Below are 22277 nucleotides of genomic sequence, written 5' to 3'. Positions count from 1 at the left end.
CGAGACCTAGTTTGTGAAACTAGAAGGTTATTTTGTGAAAGTTAAAAACTGAACTAATAATCAACCAAAAAGTGAACTTGTGAATCTCAAATTGTATTTGTGAATCCTAGAGCTCCTTTTGTGAACCCTTTAGAGGAATGACCTATTCTGCTCTCTTCCTTGCTTAGATAATATCCTCAGACTTTATTTGTGAATCACAGACCTTATTTAGTGAATCTTAAACCTTGTTTTGTAAATGTGAGATGTGACTTTGTGAACCTTTTATCTTCTTAGGTATTGATTCAAATGTCAACAACAACTCACAGTGTAGTGTGACGCCTCGTGTCGGTTGTGGTGAGGTTCCTTGCTCTATTGTTGGTTCTTGTCAGGATGGTGAGGGTTCTACTGCTGTGTTAACAACCCCTACAATGCCAACTATTTCCACACCTACTACTTGGTTAACTTACACACCGGGTGGCACTGAGCAATGGATAACTAGTATTGAAGAGAAGTTTACACCCGTGCTTGGCAAAACATTTGTGGACTTAGAGTCAACAATGTTGTTCTATAAAATTTATGCTATTGCTTGTGGGTTTGAAGCAAGGAAGTCTTCAACTAAGAGGTTTAAAGATGGGACTATTCGAACAAAATGCATGGTTTGTCATCGTCAAGGTTTTAATAACAGGAAAAATCGTCCTCCAAAAGCTGATGCAAAAACAACAACTGTTGAAACTGGTGACAAAACAAAAGCTGGTGCAATAAGTGCAAATAGAAAAACAAAAAACTGCTAAAACCAAGACGAAAAAGGGTGGAGTTGCAGTGCGGTGTGGCCGAGAGTTCCAATAAGCAAAGTGGTACAAGAATAACTAAAATTAAAAGGTGGGGTTGTGAAGCAATGATAAAATTCATGTACCATGAAAAGATGTACAAAATTGAACAATTCCGTGAGGGTCACAATCACCCAATGGCCTTTGTCAAAAATAGGGAATTTGAGAAACTTGCTCTTAATATAAATCAACAGAACGAATATCATAAGCAATTGATTATACAAAATTCGAGATTGAATGTCGGGGCTAGTTTAACATACAAATTATGCAAGGAACAAGCGAGGGTTTCGAAAATGTTGGAGCTACCCTTACGCGCTTCAAGAATTTCCAAAGGGAAGTAAAGTGTCTACTTAGTGGCAAGGATGGACATATGTTCATCTCTCGTTTAGAAACCCTCCGAGAAACAAAAGGGTTGGTATTTTCATATGAAATGATCTTGTGAAAGGCCTTGACAAGAATTTTTTGGACAAATGCGGATTCCATCAGATGTTACACATTGTTTGGTGATGCTATTTCATTCGATCCAACCTATGGAACAAACAAATATAACATGAAATTTGCACCTTTCACTGGCATTGACAATCACAAAAAAATCAATAACATTTGGATGCGTGCTTTTAGATCATGAAGACGATGACTCGTTTATTTGGGCATTTCAAAGTTCTCGAAAGCAATGGGTGGCAAAGAACCCAATTACATCATCAGTGACCAAGATGCCTAATAATAAATGCGATTCCTGTGTGTTTGGAATATCTTACTTTTGTGAATCTGGTTATTTATTTGGTGAATCTTGAAGTTTAATTTGTGAATCATAGAGCGTGTTTTGTGAAAGTTAGATCTTGATTTGTAAAACACAAAGCTAATATTCTTAAACATGGTCATAACTTGTTGAAATTGCCTATTTTGTTATTTCTCTTATCTTGTGAATCGAGACCTTGTTTTGTGAATCTCGGACCTTAACTTGTGAATCTCGGACCTTGTGTTGTGAATCTCGGACCTTGTTCGATGAATCTTTGGGCTTGTTATGTGAAACTTGGTTGTGGTTTTAAATCATCTATTTTACTCTTAATTTTGTGAATCTCAGACCTTGTTCAGTGAATCTTTGGGCTTGTTATGTGAAACTTAGTCGTGGTTTAAAATCATCTATCAGTCTCATAATTTTGTGAATCTCATACCTTATCTTGTGAAATATCGGACCTTGTTCGGTGAATCTTAGGGCTTGTTATGTGAAACTTGGTCGTGGTTTAAAATCATCTATTTTCCTCTTAATTTTGTGAATCTCGGACGTTATGTTGTGAATCTCGGACCTTGTTCGATGAATCTCGGTGCTTGTTATGTGAAACTTGGTCTTGGTTTAAAATAATCTATTTTGCTCTTAATTTTCTGAATCTCGGACCTTATCTTGTGAATCTCAGACTTTGTTCACTGAATCTTTGGGCTTGTTATATGACACACAAAGCTAATATTCTTAAACTTGTTTTGTGAGACCTTGTTTTGAAATTGCCTATATTGTTATTTCTCTTATCTTGTGAATCTGAGACCTTGTTTTGTGAATGTTAGAGCTTGATTTGTGACAAAAGATCTCTGACAATAGATAATGTGGATTTTGTGACTTGCAGAAGTGTTCAAAAAAGCAAGACATCGCTTTTGCATGTGGCACATTATGAAGAAAGTAACAGACAAGGTTGGGAGCACAATTTGCAAAGAGACCGATTTCTTAAGTCGTCGAACAATGTTGTCCTGGAGCGAGGACTTGGAGCCTGAGGAATTTGAAGAGAATTGGGCTAAAGTCATTAGCGAGTTTTCGTTAGAAGATAATAAATGGTTGACTGACAAGTTCGCAGAACGAGATCAATGGATACCCGCTTATTTCAGGAATGTCCCGATGGGCAACATTTTAAAAACCACACAAAGATCAGAGTTCGAATAGCTTCTTCAAGAGATTTGAAAATAAATATGGGACTCTTGTAGAATTTTGGATGAGATTTGAGAGTGCCATGGACCAACAAAGGCACAATCTAAAGCTTCTCGAAGCACAGAGCCACAACTCAATGCCCGAAACCCTATTCGGGTCAAACTGGGAGGCCCATGCAGTGAAGGTCTATACACATGAAGTGTTCTTTGATTTCCAAAAGGAGGTTAAATTTTCGGTAAATGCGTGTAGTGTTTGTGGATACACCCCACCAGATCCAAAAGAACTAACTAACTTTGAAGTTTCAATTGTTGAGGACGCGAACAAGCGAAAGAGATATGCAATTGAGTACAATCGGAGAACAATGGATGTTCGTTGTGCATGTAAATTGTTTGAAAGGAAAGGTATCTTATGCAACCACATCATTTGGATTTGCTCGGGGAAGTTTAAGGAAATTCCTGAGAAATACATTTTGCGTAGGTGGAGTAAGAATGCACTCAGAAACCCGGTTTATGATTTGAATGGAAATCTACTGGAAAACAATGATCTTACGGTAATAGTAAGTTTGAGATGTCTCGTGTGGTCCGAGATTTACGCAACTGTTGGTATGCTTAAAAGAAAAGAAGAAGAGTCAGATATGAGAGACTTTGCCAAGCTAATAAAAGAATTCCGAGAGAAGTTGGAGCCAAACCCAAAGCCTTTGACCAAAGAACAAGAATTGGAGGCCCTTCTCAACTGCAAGGCTCCAAAAGAAATCAAGATCTTACCACCTAAAGTCTCTAGAAACAAAGGTAGTGGTAAAAGGATGGTGAGCAGCAAAAATAAGGCAATTATGAAGGCAAAAAAACCAAAAAGGTTGTGTGCTAAGTGTAAACGCATGTCACACCATGATAAAAGAAATTGTCCAAATGAGTTTGCAGAGCATCCTCCTGAGAATCAAGTATGTATAATTCTACTCTTGTCTTTCCATTTTAGTGTTGCTTGAAAACGCAACTTTTCTCAAAAAAAAGTATCTAATAAAGCTTTGATTCTTCACATAGTGAGACACATCGGAAGAAGAGGAAGAAGAGGAAGAGGTTGAGAATGAAGAATGATGTAATGAGGAAGAAGAGGAAGATGATTGAAGAAGACAAGTTTTAAGCTTGTTTTTTTTTGTCAACGTTGTGAATCCTTATTTTATGAAACTGAACGTAAAATTGTGAAACTTGGTTCTCAATCTAGCATCAAGCGTTTTTATCATTTCGGACCTTGTTCACCTTGTTCGATTAATCTTAGGGCTTATTCTCAGAAACTTGGTCGTGGTTTAAAACCATCTATTTTGCTCTTAAATTTGTGAATCTTGGACCTTATATTGTGAATCTTGGACCTTATATTGTGAATCTCGGACCTTATATTGTGAATCTCGGACCTTGTTCGGTGAATCGAGGCCTTGTTCTGTGACACTTGGTCTCAGACCTTATATTGTGAATCTCAGACCTTGTTCAGTGAATCTTAGGGCTTGTTCTGTGAAACTTGGTCGTGGTTTAAAATCAACTATTTTGCTGTTAAATTTGTGAATCTCAGACCTTATATTGTGAATCTCAGACCAAGTTCAGTGAATCTCAGACCAAGTTCAGTGAATCTTAGGGCTTATTCTGTGAAACTTGGTCGTGGTTTAAAACCATCTATTTTGCTCTTAAATTTGTGAATCTTGGACCTTATTTTGTGAATCTCAAACCTTATATTGTGAATCTCAGACCTTGTTCAGTGAATCTTAGGGCTTGTTCTGTGACACTTGGTCTCAGAGCTTATATTGTGAATCTCAGACCTTGTTCAGTGAATCTGAGGGCTTGTTCTGTGACACTTGATCTCAGACCTTATATTGTGAATCTCAGACCTTGTTCAGTGAATCTTAGGGCTTGTTCTGTGAAACTTGGTCGTGGTTTAAAATCATCTATTTTGCTGTTAAATTCGTGAATCTCAGACCTTATATTGTGAATCTCATACCTTATATTGTGAATCTCAGACCAAGTTCAGTGAATCTTAGGGCTTGTTCTGTGAAACTTGTTCGTGGTTTAAAATAATCTATTTTGCTCTTAATTTTGTGAATCTCAGACCTTATCTTGTGAATCTCATACCTTTTGCTCAACTCATTGACAATGTCAATGTCAAACTTCGTTGTGGTTTAAAATCATCTACTTTACAACTATCAAAATATCTTTACAAGAGTTGATGAAGGCAACAATCTTTACAACTATCAAATATCTTTACAAGAGTTGAAATATCTTGCCTCGAACCATTTTTGCTCAACTCAATGTCAATGTCAATGTCAATGTCAAATTAACTATCAAAATATCTTTACAAGAGTTGATGTAGGCAACAATCTTTACAGGAGCCTCGACCCACTTTTGCATATTATGACTTCACGGACAATTGTCTTCCTTAATTAAACACCTATACAACCAAAAACAAGTACAATCGACTTATTTACGAAAAATTTGCCATAGTTATGAAGAAATGAACATCACATCATTTTTAAGACAATGAAGTGTACCTTTGTAGTATTTTTATCCCATCTAAGTAGTTCCAATACGATCGATTTTCGATATTGTGACAAATTCTGCCAAGAGAAACATATATTAATGAAGTATATAGACAACGAACCTATCTTTATTTGGAGAATATCAAACCTTGTTTTGTGATTCTCAGAGCTTATTCAATGAATCTCAGACCTTGCTGATAATGACCATGTTTCACTAAAAAAGCTCTGAGATTCACTGCACAATGTCTGGCGTTCACAAGATAAGCCTTATTTACGTATACTAATGAACTTACCTGAAAATATTCCCTTTTGGTCCATAAACTATCATCATCCAAGGCACTCAACCACTTCAGCAGAAAAATTCCACAATCATAACTAGACAAAAAAAAAACAGTAAATGGCTCAAAATAATAACTATTGATCTGTTAACAAAAGGAAAAATATACATGCTTACATACCTTGTTGTTTGTTGAGGGACTTTGAGATTGACATATTCGTTCGTGTGCATGAACTCCAAAGAGTTATATAACCCTGGCAATATAGCTGAAACATGATGTACCTGAAAAAGAAAAGGCAATAACAAAATCAAAATATATTTTGGAATATACTTTTAAAAGAAAAGGCAATAACAATAATTTGGGAAAAAAAAAATCATACAATCTCTTTGGCATGCTTGTTGTCAGGATCCACATTAACAGCCACGCATGAGTCAAGGATGAAATTTTTTCCATGCTTTATATCACAGACACAAGCCCACCAATGTTGCGGCTCTGTGTTACTATGCAAAGGGATAAAAACCTGAGATAGTAAATGTCCAACGATTCACAAAACAAGGTCGAGGATTCACAAAACAAAGTCACAAACTAAGTTCAAGGGGTTCACAAAATAAACTCCAGGATTCACAAAACAAGGTCCAGGATTCACAAAACAAGGTCGAGGATTCACAAAACAAGGTCAAGGATTCACGAATTATGTTCCAGGATTCACAAATAAGATTCACAAAATAAGGTCCAGGATTCACAAAATAAGGTCCAGGATTCACAAAACAAGATCCAGGATTCACGAATTATGTTCCAGGATTCACAAATAAGTTCACAAAATAAGGTCCAGGATTCACAAATAAGTTCAAAAAAAATAAGGTCCAGGATTCACAAATAAGTTCACAAAATAAGGTCCAGGATTCACAAAATAAGGTCAAGGATTCACAAAACAATGTCACAAAACTAAGGTCAAGGAGTTCACAAAATAAGGTCCAGGACTCACAAAATAAAGTCCAGGATTCACAAAACAAGTTCCAGGATTCACGAAATAAGGTCCAGGGATTCACAAATATCGACCTTGACCTTGTCGATATGGCTACCACAGTGGAGTATAACTCCTTTATGTGTGTACCCCAAATTTCAGGGTTCTTTTCTGGATCAAGACTCTACAAGTCACAAGAAGGCAATTTTAGAAACAAAGCAACTTAAAGAACGCAAAATACTTGAATATCAACATATAAAGGATTTGAGACTGACAAATATTGTTGTTGGCAAGTAGATTAAATTTCTTCTACTGAATGTGCACTTAATTCCAAATATATCAATGACCTACAAAATTAAATTTGTTAGGAAACATACACATCGAGTGACGTGAACAAAATGAAAACATGGGAAGGAAAAGGAAAATAATACTCAGGGGTTACTTACCTCATCCATAACAAGACCTTTCGGTCCAAGACTACGCAAAGCTTCTCTTGTGACAACCATCCACGGAGTGGACACCATAACGTCACTTCATTATTGATAAAATTCAATTAGTAGGTATATTTATTACAATAAAAAAATCGAGAAAATGAAAGCAAAAATATGACATTACTGTATATTTTTCTGTCCTTTCTTTCGAACAAAATGCATCAATTCACTGTCAGTGTATTGAGGCCATTCGAGTGCATCATTTTGTACTATTTCTCTGGATAGGTTCTCTTGATTGCACGCCCTCAACTCCTTACTAGAAGATGGTTTATCGAGGCCGGAAACAATTGGTGTAGAAGGAGGATCATTGTTCCCTACCACAGGAGGAGGAGTAGAAGTTGCAGGAGTTGTTTGCATATCTCTTTCAGTTGTTCTCCTCCTATTGTACTCAACGCACCGTTCTTGATTATGATGATCATCCGCTACCACTGTGGGCTCAGAATGGTCAGGTTGTTCATCATTGACGGGGAGGAATCATCACCGACGGAGGGAAATCATCGATGAGCGATAGTATGACAGAAGATAAAAGATGATCAGGTTGTTCATCATCTTGAATACAAGATGTTGAAGGTTCACGAAAATCGTATGATTTGGCGATCTGGTTTTGGTGATGAACGACGTGATCGTATTGGTTGCAAAGCTTCACCCATCACGTCCAATGCCTCCAACAATTCAGCTAGATTATCCCCACTATTACCCTCCACACTCTCCCCGTACATTACCCTCCTCATTATTGTCTTCTTGAGATGCCCTAAAACCATCTGCAATACCATCTACTGAAATGCAACTAGTTTAGAAACTGTTGCTGAGGAAGGTAGTTTGCTCAGAGCTTGGCTAGCAAGAGATTTGTACTCCATGAAAGCTTGAACCATGACCTTTATGGAAAGAGCAAGTTTATTAATAAACTCGTAGGAGGATCGAAGGTTCTTCATCTTCAGAATGTTGTTGTTCACTTGATCGCTTTGAAGACTGCCTAAACTCAATAGCAGGCAAAGGTGCGCTCGGTGGCTTTGAAGACTCCGAAAACTCAATAGTAGGCAAAAGTGCATGTGCCTTATGCTGAGTGATGACCAGTGGAGGCTTAATAGAACCCTTGCCGAAAGTTCTATTGTCCGAATTTTTGTCATTCACTTCCTGCTTAAGTCTCTTGGATATAGCTTCTTTAGTCCAAGTTGAGAGCGTTGAAACTACTTAGGGTAACAAGGCGTGCTTTGTAGACACATCGGTCTAGATAAATAAAAACCAAGACCATAATAGGTCCACCAAACCAATTTTCTTGCAGCTTTTGGGTCTTCCACTCCTCCGTTTGCCAAGACTCAACTTGGTCAGCCAATTTATGTTTGATAAAATTGCACTAGTTGAATTTGGAGATCAACTCAGTGTTTACCAAACTTTTAAGAAGTCTCAAACTTGCCCTATTGCCTACAACACCGCCTAAAAGAGCATTGAAGATATAAATGATGAAAGTGCGTTTGAAATCATCTCCACCATCTTTTTGTGTAAAGAGCTTTTCCATAATGTGTTTGAGCTCAATGGAACTACCTTTGTATTGACTTTTGAAATCCTCCAAAAGAGACACATAAGAAGGGGACTTATCTCCAATTTTTGCTTCTTCGACAATGTTTGGACCCATTGGCAATCCCATGCACAGATGGATATCTTCCTCTAAAACAAGGAGTTTCCCATCACACAACGATCCTGTCTGTGGTCATAATTAGAAACTAGCCGACGCCAACCGACCCGGAACAACATCTGTTTTAAGTTGCAATAGAGAACCGAATCCCATTTCTTTTATAGCTTCAATCTGCTTATCTGATGGTGGATTCTCCTTATTGTTGAGAAAGTGGTAAAGCCCAGAAGGAGACAACCGAGTCCTCAACACAGGCAGTCTCTCTTTGTAAACTCTTGTCTTTTTTTTAGGTGGCTCGGATGGTTCGGTAGCTTCAAGTATAATCACCCATTGGTTGAACAGTCGCTTCATTTTTGATGGCTTCCTATTATGCACCAAGTAAGGCAAAATAACATCAGAACTAAAATCCGAAATGTAAACATTTTAAGTAAGTTTGACAACAGAGAAGGTGATTTCATGCACTTGTTAACAAGTATAACAATATTATCTTCCAGTTTCACAAAACAGGGTCTAAGATTCACACAATTAGGTCCCAGATTCACACAACTAGGTCCTAGATTCACGAAATGCAAATGAGATGTAGCTACTTAAAAACTCGCGCAATAAATAAGGATAAGATAATGAAAACAGATAAGGTGATTTCATGCACTTATTAACAAGTATAACAATATTATCTTCCAATTTCACAAAACAGGTCGTATTCACACAATTAGGTCCTAGATTCACAAAACTAGATCCTAGATTCACGAAATGCAAATGAGATGTAGCTAACAAAAACTGGCAAAAACGAGCGCCATAAACCCACAAAGAACAAAAACATTTAAAAATTGGCAAAGAACATGCATCCAAAGAACGATAAATTAATCACAAAACCATACGCAAAAGAATCGAAATATACTAAAAAAACCTAAAACCTCACTAACAAAAAACTGGCAAAACCCTAAACCCTCAATAACAAAAACAGGCAAAAACCCTAAACAATAATTTGACGAATTAAAGAAGTTGATTGAAAATTATGGTGAAAAATACGAAACAAAAGGAGGATGAATCGAAATTTGAGAAAGTAGATAGAAAAATACCTAATTTGCGGATAATAGCGAAGAAAAGCTAATGGCGGATAATGGCGAAGACGAGCAGTTAGTGAATATGGAAGTTGAAGAGAGAGCAGTTAGTGAATATGGTGAATATGGAAGTTGAAGAGAGTGAATATGGATGTTGAATATGGTGAAATTTGAAAATTGCGAAATTGTGAAAATGCGAAATGCTAAAATTGAAACCACGTGGATCTTCACTTAAGATGTTTGTTTCACTCAATGTTGTGAATCCTGGAACATAATTCGTGAATCCTGAATCTTGTTTTGTGAATCCTGGACCTTATGTTGTTAACTACTTGAACTTAGTTTGTGACCTTGTTTTGTGAATCCTTGATCTTGTTTTGTGAATCCTGGACCTTGTTTTGTGAATCCTTGACCTTGTTTTGTGAATCCTGAAACTTATTTTGTGAATCCTGGACCTTATCTTGTGAAACTGGAACAGAAAATTATGAAACATAGACCTGAATCCAGCATTAAGTATTTTTGTGATTTTGATCAAAATTTAGTTGATGATATGAAACATGTAATTGTACATAATACAGAAAAGGATGCGAATCAAATGAGAAGGCGGCTTGCATTAAACATCTTTGTCTCTCAATAAAAGACTGTCATACGAAGTACACCCGTCTCATCTTATGGTCAATCCAAGTTTCACAATTTCTTGTAGCATTACATTCTCGACTACTAAATACATTCTCGACTACTAAATACAAGATTACAGACTAAACAATTCATGGTACCATTACAAACAAACAAGGTCATATGGCCGAATTAATTTTAGATATAGCAGGCCTGCTGAAGCAAGGGATGGCCGCCACTGAACACATATCCATCGAAGAATGATCATTTGCTTGCAAAAGACTGTCCATGTCATCAATGAAACACCTATACCATGAAAAACAAGTAACAATTAACAAATGTTCACCAAAGTTATGACGAAATGGACTTTGCATTAATTTTAAGTCAAGCAAGTGTACCGTTTTTGTATTTTTATCCCATTTAAGAAGTTCCAATATTATCTTCTTTCGATAGTCGCAATTTCTCGCAAAAGAGATTTTCATACGGTATAGTATATATTTAATATGTAGCAATGGCAAGGTAGGAGGCAAAACCCGTAAATCTATACCTCAAAATATTCACTGTTGGTCCATAAACTTTGATTGTCCAACGCATCCAACCATTTCAGCACAAACACTCCACAATCAAAACTACAAATAAATAAACATTTATGAGTAAAAAAAACATCTCAAGTGAACATCAACTATTCAACCATTCATTTCAACAAATATGGGATTGGGTACATGATTTTGGTCAGAGAGGGACCATTAAAACTTGTACAATATATCTCATAATATAGCATAAAAAACGAAGATACATGGTTACATACCATGTTTTTTGTTGAGGGACTTTAAGGTTTTCAATTGGGTTCATGTACATCAACCGCAAAGGTTCAAATGGAGATGAACCACTACAAAGAACAGATGAAACTTGGTACAACTGGAACATGAAAAAGCCAATAGAACATAAAAATATGACAGGGATATATTTTTTGGGAAAAAAACTAAAGATAAATACTCCAAAATTTTTTGGGAAAAAATCATACAATCTCGTGGGCTGTCTCGTTATCACGATCCGCATGTATATCGGTGCTCGAGTCGAGGATGAAATTTTTTTTTTGCTTTAAATCACAAACGCAAGCCCACCAATGACGACACTTTTTGTTAAACATAGGGATAAAAACCTGCAATAGACAAACCAATTAACAATACACATGAACGAAAATAAATAAAAAAGAACATAAATAGTAGAAGAGGGATCTTTCACCTTTTGGATATTGCTCCCATCAAATGGAATGTAATCGACTTCATGTATTGACCCCAAATAGTCAAGGGTTGCTTCTTCATGAACGGTCTGCATGTGACAAAAGTAGGACCATTTTAATAAACCAAGGAGGAGCCAATACTTGAAATATCAACATCTAAAGGATTTGAAGCTCACATATACTGTGGTTGGCAAGTAGAGGAGATCTAATTTACCGAGTGTGGACTTCACTCCAAACATATCAATCACCTACAAAACAAATTTAACAAAACATATGCAAAGGATTCACAAAATAACGTCCAAAGATTCACAAAATAAGGTCCAGGATTCACAAAATAAGGTCCAAGATTCACAAAACAAGTTCCAGGATTCACAAAAATAAGTTCACAAAATAAGCTCCAATATTCACAAAACAAGGTCCATCATTCACAAAATAAGGTCTAGGATTAACAAAACAAGTTCTAGGATTCACAAAAAAAGTAAAATGAAACATGAAAAGAAAAAGGAAAGGAAAATGATTCTTACCTGATCCATAACAAAGCCACGTGGTCCAAGGGTCCAGCAAAGCCTCCCTTGTGACTTCCATCCATGGAGTGGACACCATAGCGTCACTTAAATAATGAGGAAATGCAATTAGTCAATATCTCTCACAATATAACTTTTATATTGTAAAATCAAATAAAAATCATATAACTTTTATATCGTAAAATCAAATCAAAGCAAAATCATTACAATTTAGTTTGTGCCGATTTTGATCTGCATACATAATCCAACAATTGCTGGTCACTGTAAGGAAGTGGTCGAGAGCCACTGCCACAATATGAGCATATAAACATCATTTAATCAACTAAAGTACTAAAGGTTTTGCAAGAAAATATGATAATATTAAAATAAGAAGGTTCTTACAAATGTACACGACTCCATTCTAGTGCATCTTTTTTCACTCTATCTCTTAATACGTTCTTACCACATGTAATAATCGATAGCACACCCTCGATGCAAAACGCTTCACCTGAACTTCCTATAAATGCAAAAAGGGGAATAATAATGTGTTGCCTACTTATAAAAATTTATATTTATCAATGTACAAATAGAGTTGAAAAAGTAATCTTACAAAGATATATGGTTATTGGACAATCACTTTTGTTTCCTTTGTAATTCTCCAATATGTTCAATAAATAGATGCCATTATCTATTTCATCGAACGTAAGTTTGATTTTGGGATAAACACTTCTAAGGCGTCCACGAATACTTCTCGGTCTTTGCACCTTTGGTTTAAGAAGCCGGATGAGCTTTTCTTTCTGTATGTACAAAAGAGAAATCAGTCTTTCTTAGCTACTCAGACCTTGTTCAGTGAATCTTAGGGCTTGTTCTGTGAATCTTAGGGCTTGTTCTGTGAAACTTGGTCGTGGTTTAAAATCTTCTATTTTGCTCTTAATTTTATGAATCTCACACCTTATCTTGTGAATCTCAGACCTTGTACAGTGAATCTTAGGGCTTTTTCTGAAAAAATTTGGTCGTGGTTTAAAATCATCTATTTTGCTCTTAATTTTATGAATCTCAGACCTTATCTTGTGAATCTTAGGCCTTGTTCAGTGAATCTTAGGGCTTGTTCTGTGAAAATTTGGTCGTGGTTTAAAATAAAATCATCTACTTTGCTCATAATTTTGTGAATCTCAGGCCTTATCTTGTGAATCTCAGGCCTTGTTCAGTGAATCTTAGGGCTTGTTATGTGAAACTTGGGCGTAGTTTAAAAACATCTATTTTGGGCTTAATTTTGTGAATCTCACACCTTATCTTGTGAATCTCATACCTTGTTCAAAGAATCTTAGGGCTTGTTTTTGTGAAACATAAGTGTAGGCTTCACAAAATAAAGTCATACATTCACAAAGTCATTTCCTAGTAGAATCACAATAACACACATTTCCCTAAGCAAAATGGAAACAATAGACGTACCAAAGGTTGGATAAAACAAGAATAATCAACATATCTGCCTTTCATAGGATGGATGATTTGCACTTTGCTACTTTTAGTTCTGAGGTCGATACAAATCAAGAAAGGTGCGCAGGAGGCGGAGACTATTGGAGCGAAAACCCGAAAAGGGATAAAAAGTTAATCGAATTAAAAAAGACAAAAATGCAAAGAATAAAAAAGTAAAAAATGAACTTAAGTTGAAATATAAGCGACCAAAATAAAAGACTTACTAGTTGAACTGTTAAACATCAACATTGGAGAGACACTGGAACAAAAAATAAGATCAGTATGAGTAACGATTAGAAGTGAACATCATGTAAAATACACTCGAGAATTGGATAAAGTACAGGGTAATAAGACTAACACTTTCATTTCTATACGGCACAAATAAACGAGAAGGGGAAGTCCGGGATTTGAACATCTCATTACTATTTAAGATCTCACAATACACATCTATGACATGAGATGATATCCGATCGACTTCGTGCACACTCTTCAACTGGCTCCTAGTCAAAGTCTGACATTCACTTTGGAAAAGAAGCTCCGTTTCATCATATGATTCGCCAAGTATAAAATCTAATACTTGTTTCTCATCTTGATTCAATTCCTTAAAAACATTAAGATTCCTTTGCAAATAGGGCGATCGGATAACTTCAAATTGAACTACAACCCTCCTCTTACCACGACCCGAACATCCTCTTCAATTGGTAAGGGAGATAAGGGACATGGGATTGCAGCAGTAGCTGGGGTTTTGCAAGGAACACGGGCAATCGACTTTGCCAAATGACGTGGCGATCGACGAATATAGACATTACTGACAGATCGTTTACTGACAGATGTTTTATCAATTGTTGAAACAAGTGGAGTATCTGGTAGGCAAATAACATCACGAGTTGTCTTCAGTACCACAGTAGTAGGAGGAATAGCTGTTATCTCAATAATTGTAGGCTCGGTGACGTCCTTATCAGGAAGAACATCATCTAGAGCAGCGTGAGAAGATGTGTTCCCTACCAAAGGAGTGGGCTCAGTGAAAGGAGGGATGACATCCACAAGGAGGGATGACACAGCAGCATATGTGTCAGGCTCAGGCTCAGGTTGAGACAACAAATGGTCATCATCTGCTAGAAGCCTAAAGGATGGGAATTCTGCATTTGGTGGTGGTGAATGATGTCGCACAATTGGTTGCAAAGCTTCACCCAAAGCATCCAATCCCGCCAACAAATCAGCCTCAGACCACCCATACAAATTATCCACATTCTCCCCAGCTTTCTCCACATTCTCCCCACCTTTCTCCACATTCTCATGAATATCGTCAACCACTTTCTCAGCGATGTTCTCATCCACAATGTCCGACACCTTTTCCTCATTCTTCACATCGTTGACATTTTCAGCATCATCCTCTTGTTGAGATAACTTAAAACCTTCTGCTATGCCGTCTACAGCTGCAACTAGTTTCTTCACTGTTGTTGTTGAAGGCAGTTTGGAGGGAGCTTGACTAACAAGTGATTTGAAATCCGAAAAAGCTTGAGCCACTGCCTTTGCGGAAAACGCAAGTTTATGGACAAACTCACCAGTGCCTTCATTCCCAGGTAGCGGTAATTTTTCAGCGTCAGCTTCAGATGCTTTATCTTGAATTGTTGACTTGGAAGACTGACCAAGCTCAATCTTTGGAGGAGGAGGACACAACTGTGGAATATGGTGGTTGAATAACATTGGAGGCTCAATAGAACCCCTGCCAAAAATTTTCTTGTCCGAATTTTTGTCATTCAGTTCCTGCTTAACTCTCTTGGTTATAGCTTCTTTAGTCCAAGTTGAGAGCGTTGGAAACTGCCGAGAAACAAGGCGTGCTTTGAAGACAAATCGGTCAACATAAATGAAAACCAAGACCATAATAGGTCCACCAAACCAATTTTCTTCGATTTTTGCCACTCCTTCTTTTGCCAAGACTCAACTTGGCCAGCCAATTTGCGTTTGATGAAATTGCACCAGTTGAATCTGGAGATCAACTCAGTGTTTGCCAAACTTTTAAGAAGTCTCAAACTAGCCCGATTGCCTACAACACCGCCTAGAAAAGCATTGAAGATATAAATGATGAAAGTGCGTTTGAAATCATCTCCACCATCTTTTTGTGTAGAGAGCTTTTCCATAATGTGTTTGAGCTCAATGGAACTACAATTGTATTGACTTTTGAAATCCTCCAAAAGAGACACATAAGAAGGGGACTTATCTCCAATTTTTGCTTCTTCGACAATGTTTGGACCCATTGGCAATCCCATGCACAGATGGATATCTTCCTCTAAAACAAGGAGTTTCCCATCACACAACGATCCTGTACAGTGGTCATAATTAGAAACTAGCCAGTACGCCAACTGACCCGGAACAACATCTGTTTTAAGCTGCAATAGAGAACCAAATCCCATTTCTTGTATAGCTTCAATCTGCTTATCTGATGGTGGATTCTCCTTATTGTTGAGAAAGTGGTAAAGCCCAGACGGAGACATCCGAGTCCTCAACACAGGCAGTCTCTCTTTGTAAATTTTTGTCTTTTTGTTAGGTGGCTTAGGACCGGTTCGGTAGCTTGATGGGTGCTTCAATAGAGTGGTGCAAAGAGCTTCCGCACGTCCTCGAACGTCGCTTCATCCTGGCTTGGCTTGATTCCTACAACTCGGTAAAACCTATTATTCACAAAGCAAAAGGAAATAAGTTCACAAAATAAAGAAACTTGGTCGATAAGGTTTAGATTCTCATACCTTGTTTTTGTGAATCTCGGACATTGTTCAAGTGAATCTAAGGGCTTGTTTTGTGAAACTTGGTCATTATAAGTGGTTAAAATCATCTATATTGCTCATACCTTTAATTGGTGAATTCACATACCTTGTTTTGTGAATCTCAGACCTTGTTCAGTGAATCTAAGGGCTTATTTTGTGAAACTTGGTCATTATTAGTAGTTAAAGTCATCTATTTTGCTCATAACTTTATTTGGTGAATTCACAGACCTTGTTTTGTGAATCTCAGACCTTATTCAGTGAATCTACGTCCTTATTCAGGCCTTCACAAAATAAGTTCACAAAATAAGTTCCAGGATTCACAAAATAATTTTCAGGATTCACATAATAAGTTGCAAGATTCACAAAAGAAAATCCACAATTCACAAAATAAGGTCACAAAATAAGTTGGTCATTATAAGTGCATGTAAGAATATGTAAGAAAACAAATACAAAATTAAATAGAAAGTCGGAAGTAAAGAACATTGCATAATACATAGAAAAGTGATCCATGCAAATATTTAAAACAAAAGTACAACATTACATGATAATTTATGTTATCCAAAATGTTAAACTAAGACGTACGTAATTATACAGAAGGTTGACACTACTACGAAATTATACAAAATAACAAAAGGGCAAAGTTAAAACCTTAAAGTGCAAAGCCCTAGTTACACAGATAGTACATTACAAACAAGGGACAACTCTAGGCTATATATACATCATCATCGAGGTAAGTCAAGAAAAGATATATCAAGACGAGTGAGTAGTAAGTCGCCAGCAATGCCAATAGCTATATCTCGTTCTTCACTCGTAGCTCTTAAAACAAGCAATGACTCATTAACGATTGCGTGCGGATCATCAAGAGCATTGAGATGAGTACTCTGAGATGGAATTTTTGCTTGCATATAATGCACTAAGAATTTGACAATCATATTGTCCGTCATGAAACATTTGCATGTTTGAAAGACTATGCTAGGACCCCTACGAATAGTCCGAACACCATTCATATCATTTATATCTACTGAAAAGCCAATATGAGAAGGTGACCCCAGTGCACTTTTGTGTATCCGAAATAGTTGAGCCCAATTTCGACAAACGAGCGCCATATTTGCTTTATCTTCCCGATCATTAATTTTTGAGAAGATTTTTTCCATAAGACCTTCATTATTGAAAACAGAATGACATGCTTGATAGTGACGGCCAGGCACTATAACTTCCTTTAACGGCGAAAAAGAGAAATCCATAGCTGTTTGTTTTTCAGTGACATAAAGTGCGCGAAATGACTTTTGATCTTCGTCAAGAACATTAACAACACAACCATTGCACCAAGGTGTCATACTTGTCTATGAAACAAGTGAAATACAAATATTAGATAAACAAAAGAAATGTGAAAATACAAAACACAAATTCCTAGGTAGTTGGACTAACAAGCTGGGAAAATAAACAAAGGTGAACGAGATTCTCAGACCTAGGAAGCACAAATTCCTCACAAAATTAAATCTAGGAAGCACAAAAACCGGAAAATAAAAAGGTTTAGATTGTCGGACCTTGTTTGGTGAATCTCGGACATTGTTTACCGAATATCGACCTTTTCTTCTTAATTTGTTTCTCTCGCTTCTTTGTAATCTCGGACATTATTCAATGAACACTCAAGCAAGAACAACGAAAGACAAAGTAGCTAGTGTAATTTATGCAAAACTCTGTAATTATGCAAACCTTTGAATAATCGCAGACCTTATTCAATGAGAACTCAAGCAACAACAACAAAAGTAAGATGAAGTTTGAAGATAATATAACAATAAGCTACTGGTTTCACAAATTTACCTCCTAGATTCACAAAATAAGTTCTAGGTTTCACAAAAGCAGGTAAACCAAATCTTAACAAACAGATGACAAAAATTAAGGCCAAGTTTGAAGATAATATAACAATAAGCTACTGGTTTCACAAATTTACCTTCTAGATTCACAAAATAAGTTCTAGGTTTCACAAAAGCAGGTAAACGAATCTTAACAAACAGATGACAAACATTAAGTCCAAGTGAAAAATGAACAATAAAAATGAAACTTCAATCCAAAGAAGTTTATAACCTAAAATTTAACTAATTAATGAAGTTTATAACCTAAACATTAAGCAGGTAAACATGAAATCGGCAATAACTAACAATGAACAATAACAATGAAACTTCAATTCAAAGAATAATTAAGCAGATAAGGAATGCATAAAAAATCGATGAAAATCGAATGAAGGAAAATAGTGAAACAAGAGCAAAACTCCTTATTTAACCTAATTAATGAAGTTTATAACCTAAAATTTAACTAAATAAGCAAAAAAATCAAAATCTAGTAAAGAAATAGAAAGGAACATACGAAAATGCGGAGAAATCGACTGCAATTGATTTTATGCGTTCCTACTGTGTTCGATTATGCTCACAAAGCAATCAAAAACCTGCATAATAACAACAATAATTTGACGAACTAAATAAATTTGGAAATTAAACTGAAAAATACAGAATGAAAGGAAGATGAATCGAAACTTAAATTAGTAGATCGAAAATACCTAATTTGTGATGATAATGCAGTACAAAACCTCAGCTCACTGATAACGGAGGTCGAAAGCTAAACATAATGGCGGTAGGAAAAGCTCAGTGATAATGGCGGACGGGGAGCTCAGTGATAATGGAGGACGAAGATGATTTGAAGAGAGAGAAAGAGTGTGCGTGTGTTTGTTCGAAATGAATGGTATTCAATGAAATGTGCGTGTGTTGGTTGGAATTAAATAGGGGACACGTGGCATCATCTTATGAGTCTATAATATTTAGATCCAATGGTATAGAATGAGTTCAGCCGCCTCACCCTAAGAAGGGTGCCTCACGAGATTCAATTTCTATATATATATATATATATATATATATATATATATATATATATATATATATATATATATATATATATATATATATATATATATATATATATATATATATATATATATATATATATATATAGAAGGGTTCTTCTAAGGCCACTACATCTAATAAGTCCCTAAGTCCTTATAAGGGCCTTTGGATGGAAGGGATGGAGGGATGAGATTACATCTCATTCAAGGGTCACAAATAAACCTCCCTAATCTCCCTCCCTAATTGTGTATAACTCTACCTAATTTTGTACAACTCTACCACCATTCTAATCTCCCAACTCACTTCCTCATTATTCATTCATTCACACTTCTCTCATACACTCTTTCTCTCTCATCTTTCTCTCATTCTCTCAAAAAAAAAAAACCAAATCAACAAAAAAAAAAACAACAAAAAAAAAACCAAAAAAAAAAACAAACAATGCCGGCAACAACACCAGCCGGCCTCCCTCTTCTCCTCCACCACCACCACGCATCCCACTCTCCTCGCCACCCTCCTCTCCCACTGCCAACCATGCCGGCAACACCCACCCACAACACCACTGCAACCACAACAACAACACCAGCCGACCTCCCTTCTCGCACCATCCCACCATCCGACCTCCCTTCCCACCTCCCTCCCTCCATCGGCCAACAACACCACGACAACAACAACAACAACTCCACGACTCCCTCCTCCCTCTACCACCGCAACAACTCGACGACAACAACAATAACCACAACAACACCAACAACCCTCCTTACCATCACCACACCCGCCCACACCTGCCAACAACAACACCGCAACAACCCTCCTTTTTTTTCTTCAGATCTAAACAAAAAAACGCCCGCCTATTTTCAAAATTCAAAATTTGAAAATCCCGCCTTTCCTCCATTGCTCGTCGGCCGTTGTCATTGCTGGTTGTTGCTCGTGGTGGTGGTGGTTGTTGCGGTTTGGGGAGAAAGGTGAGGTGAGTGGGTCAGTCATGGTGGGAGTGGCGGTGGTTGTGCGAGAAAGGAAAAAGGAAGAAGGTGGTGTGGTGATGTCGTTGTTGCTGTCTTTGTTTTCTCACTTTTTTTGTCTTTTTTTTTTGTTTTTTAGATTTACTTTGATTTTTTTATTTGGTTTTGTCCTTTCTCCTTTTTTCCTTTCTCCCTCCTGCTCTTCCTTTCTCCTTTTTTTCGTTCTTTTTTTTCATTTTTTTTTTTTTTAATTTTCGTTTGGTTTTATGTTATTTTTCTGTGGGTGTTGTTTTTTTTATTGTTATTTGGTTTTTTGTTTTGTTTTTGTTATTATTGTTATTGTTATTTGGTTTTTTTTGTTATTGTTTTTTGATTTTTTGGACTAAAGTTATACATCTTGTCTATTAAAGTTATACACTGCGTGCATTAGAGTTATACACACGATATTTAAATTTGGTTTTGTTATTTGGTTTTTTTTTAGATTTTAGATTTGGTTTTTTGTGATTGTTATTTGGTTTTTTGTTTTGTTATTGTTATTATTGTTATTTGGTTTTTATTATTGTTATTCAAGTTTTTTTATTTGTTTGATTTTATGATTTGTGTTATGTTTTGATTTTATTTTTTTTATTGTTTGATTTTTTTACTATTTACGACTAAAGTTATACATTTTATGACTAAAGTTATACATTTTATGACTAAAGTTATACATTTTATGACTAAAGTTATACATTTTATGACTGAAGTTATACTCTTATGGAATAAAGTTATACAATTTTGGACTAAAATTACACAAATTTGGACTGAAGTTTTACAAATAAGGACTAAAGTTATACAAATAAGGACTAAAGTTATACAATTTTCGACTAAAGTTATACAAATTTGGACTACAATTATACAAAAAATGATTGAAGTTATACAAATAAGGACAAAAGTTATTCAAATAAGGACTAAAGTTATACAAAAATGGACTAAAGTTATACAAAAAAGGACTGAAGTTATACAAAAATAGACCAAAGTTATACAAAAAAAGACTAAAGTTATACAAAAATTGGACTAAAGTCATACAACAATGGACAAAAGTTATACAAAAATGAGCCAAAGTTATACAAAAATGCACCAAAGTTATACAAAAATGAACCAAAGTTATACAAAAATAGACCAGAGTTATACAAAAATGCACCAAAGTTATACAAAAAATGGACTAAAGTTATACAAAAAATTGGACTAAAGTTATACAAAAATTGGACTAAAGTTATACAAAAATGAACCAAAGTTATACAAAAATGAACCAAAGTTATACAAATATGGATTAAAGTTAGTCCATATTTGTCTAACTTTAATCCATATTTGTCTAACTTTAATCCATATTTGTATAACTTTGGTTCATTTTTGTATAACTTTGGTTCATTTTTGTATAACTTTGGTTCATTTTTGTATAACTTTAGTCCAATTTTTTGTATAACTTTAGTCCAATTTTTTGTATAACTTTGGTCCAATTTTTGTATAACTTTGGTTCATTTTTGTATAACTTTGGTTCATTTTTGTATAACTTTCGTCCAATTTTTGTATAACTTTGTCTATTTTTGTATAACTTTGGTCTATGTTTGTATAACTTTGGTCCAGTTTTGTATAACTTTGGTCCAGTTTTGTATAACTTTGGTTCATTTTTGTATAACTTTGGTCCATTTTTGTATAACTTTGGTTCATTTTTGTATAACTTTAGTCCATAAAAGTATAACTTTTGCCCATAACTGAAAATTTTATAATAACTTTAAAAAAACGACATTTGTAAAAAAAAAAAAAAAAAACAAGACGAATTCTAAAGAAACGACATTTGTAAAAATAAAAAATAAGACGATATTTGAAATGTCAAAATATGGATTATAATAAATAAATAAAATACAAGATAACAAAAATAACGAATGGAAAAAAACAACTCAAAACATAAAAACTAACACGAAAAAAAAAAAAAAAAAAAAAAAAAAAACCGTCAGTGGCGGTGGCGGTGGCGGCGGCGGCGGTGGGGTTGGCGGCGGCGGCGGGTGGTGGGGTGGTGTCGGGAGGGTGGTGGTGGGTGGTGGTGAATGAGGAAGAGATGAATGAATGATTTTTTTGGGTTTTTTATTTTTGGAGGTTTTGATTTTTTTGGGTTTTTTAGAGAG

The 22277-nt window shown here is 35.8% G+C and overlaps 1 protein-coding gene and 1 long non-coding RNA gene across 2 annotated transcripts; one reads left to right on the top strand and one right to left on the bottom strand.

The window, feature by feature from the left end:
• Nucleotides 1-2803: 2803 nt before the first annotated feature.
• On the top strand, nt 2804-4695 carry LOC141655389 (protein FAR-RED IMPAIRED RESPONSE 1-like). The gene is made up of 2 exons (XM_074462472.1): nt 2804-3323; nt 4682-4695. Exons 1-2 carry the CDS (start codon nt 2804-2806, stop codon nt 4693-4695), a joined length of 534 nt encoding a protein of 177 aa, XP_074318573.1.
• Nucleotides 4696-17341: 12646 nt separating this feature from the next.
• Nucleotides 17342-19096, bottom strand: LOC141656119 (uncharacterized). The gene is made up of 3 exons (XR_012548355.1): nt 18817-19096; nt 18627-18705; nt 17342-17602 (listed from the first exon to the last, which is right to left on the bottom strand). It is a non-coding gene; the product is annotated as an uncharacterized LOC141656119 (long non-coding RNA).
• Nucleotides 19097-22277: the final 3181 nt, after the last annotated feature.

The sequence above is a fragment of the Silene latifolia genome, chromosome 5 (assembly GCF_048544455.1).
Source record: "Silene latifolia isolate original U9 population chromosome 5, ASM4854445v1, whole genome shotgun sequence".
Lineage (NCBI taxonomy): Eukaryota > Viridiplantae > Streptophyta > Magnoliopsida > Caryophyllales > Caryophyllaceae > Silene > Silene latifolia.
This window is presented reverse-complemented; position numbering and strand designations above follow the sequence as displayed.

Excerpts from the sequence above, each read along its gene's own strand:
- LOC141655389 (XM_074462472.1), top strand. The coding sequence starts at position 2,804 with ATGGACCAACAAAGGCACAATCTAAAGCTTCTCGAAGCACAGAGCCAC.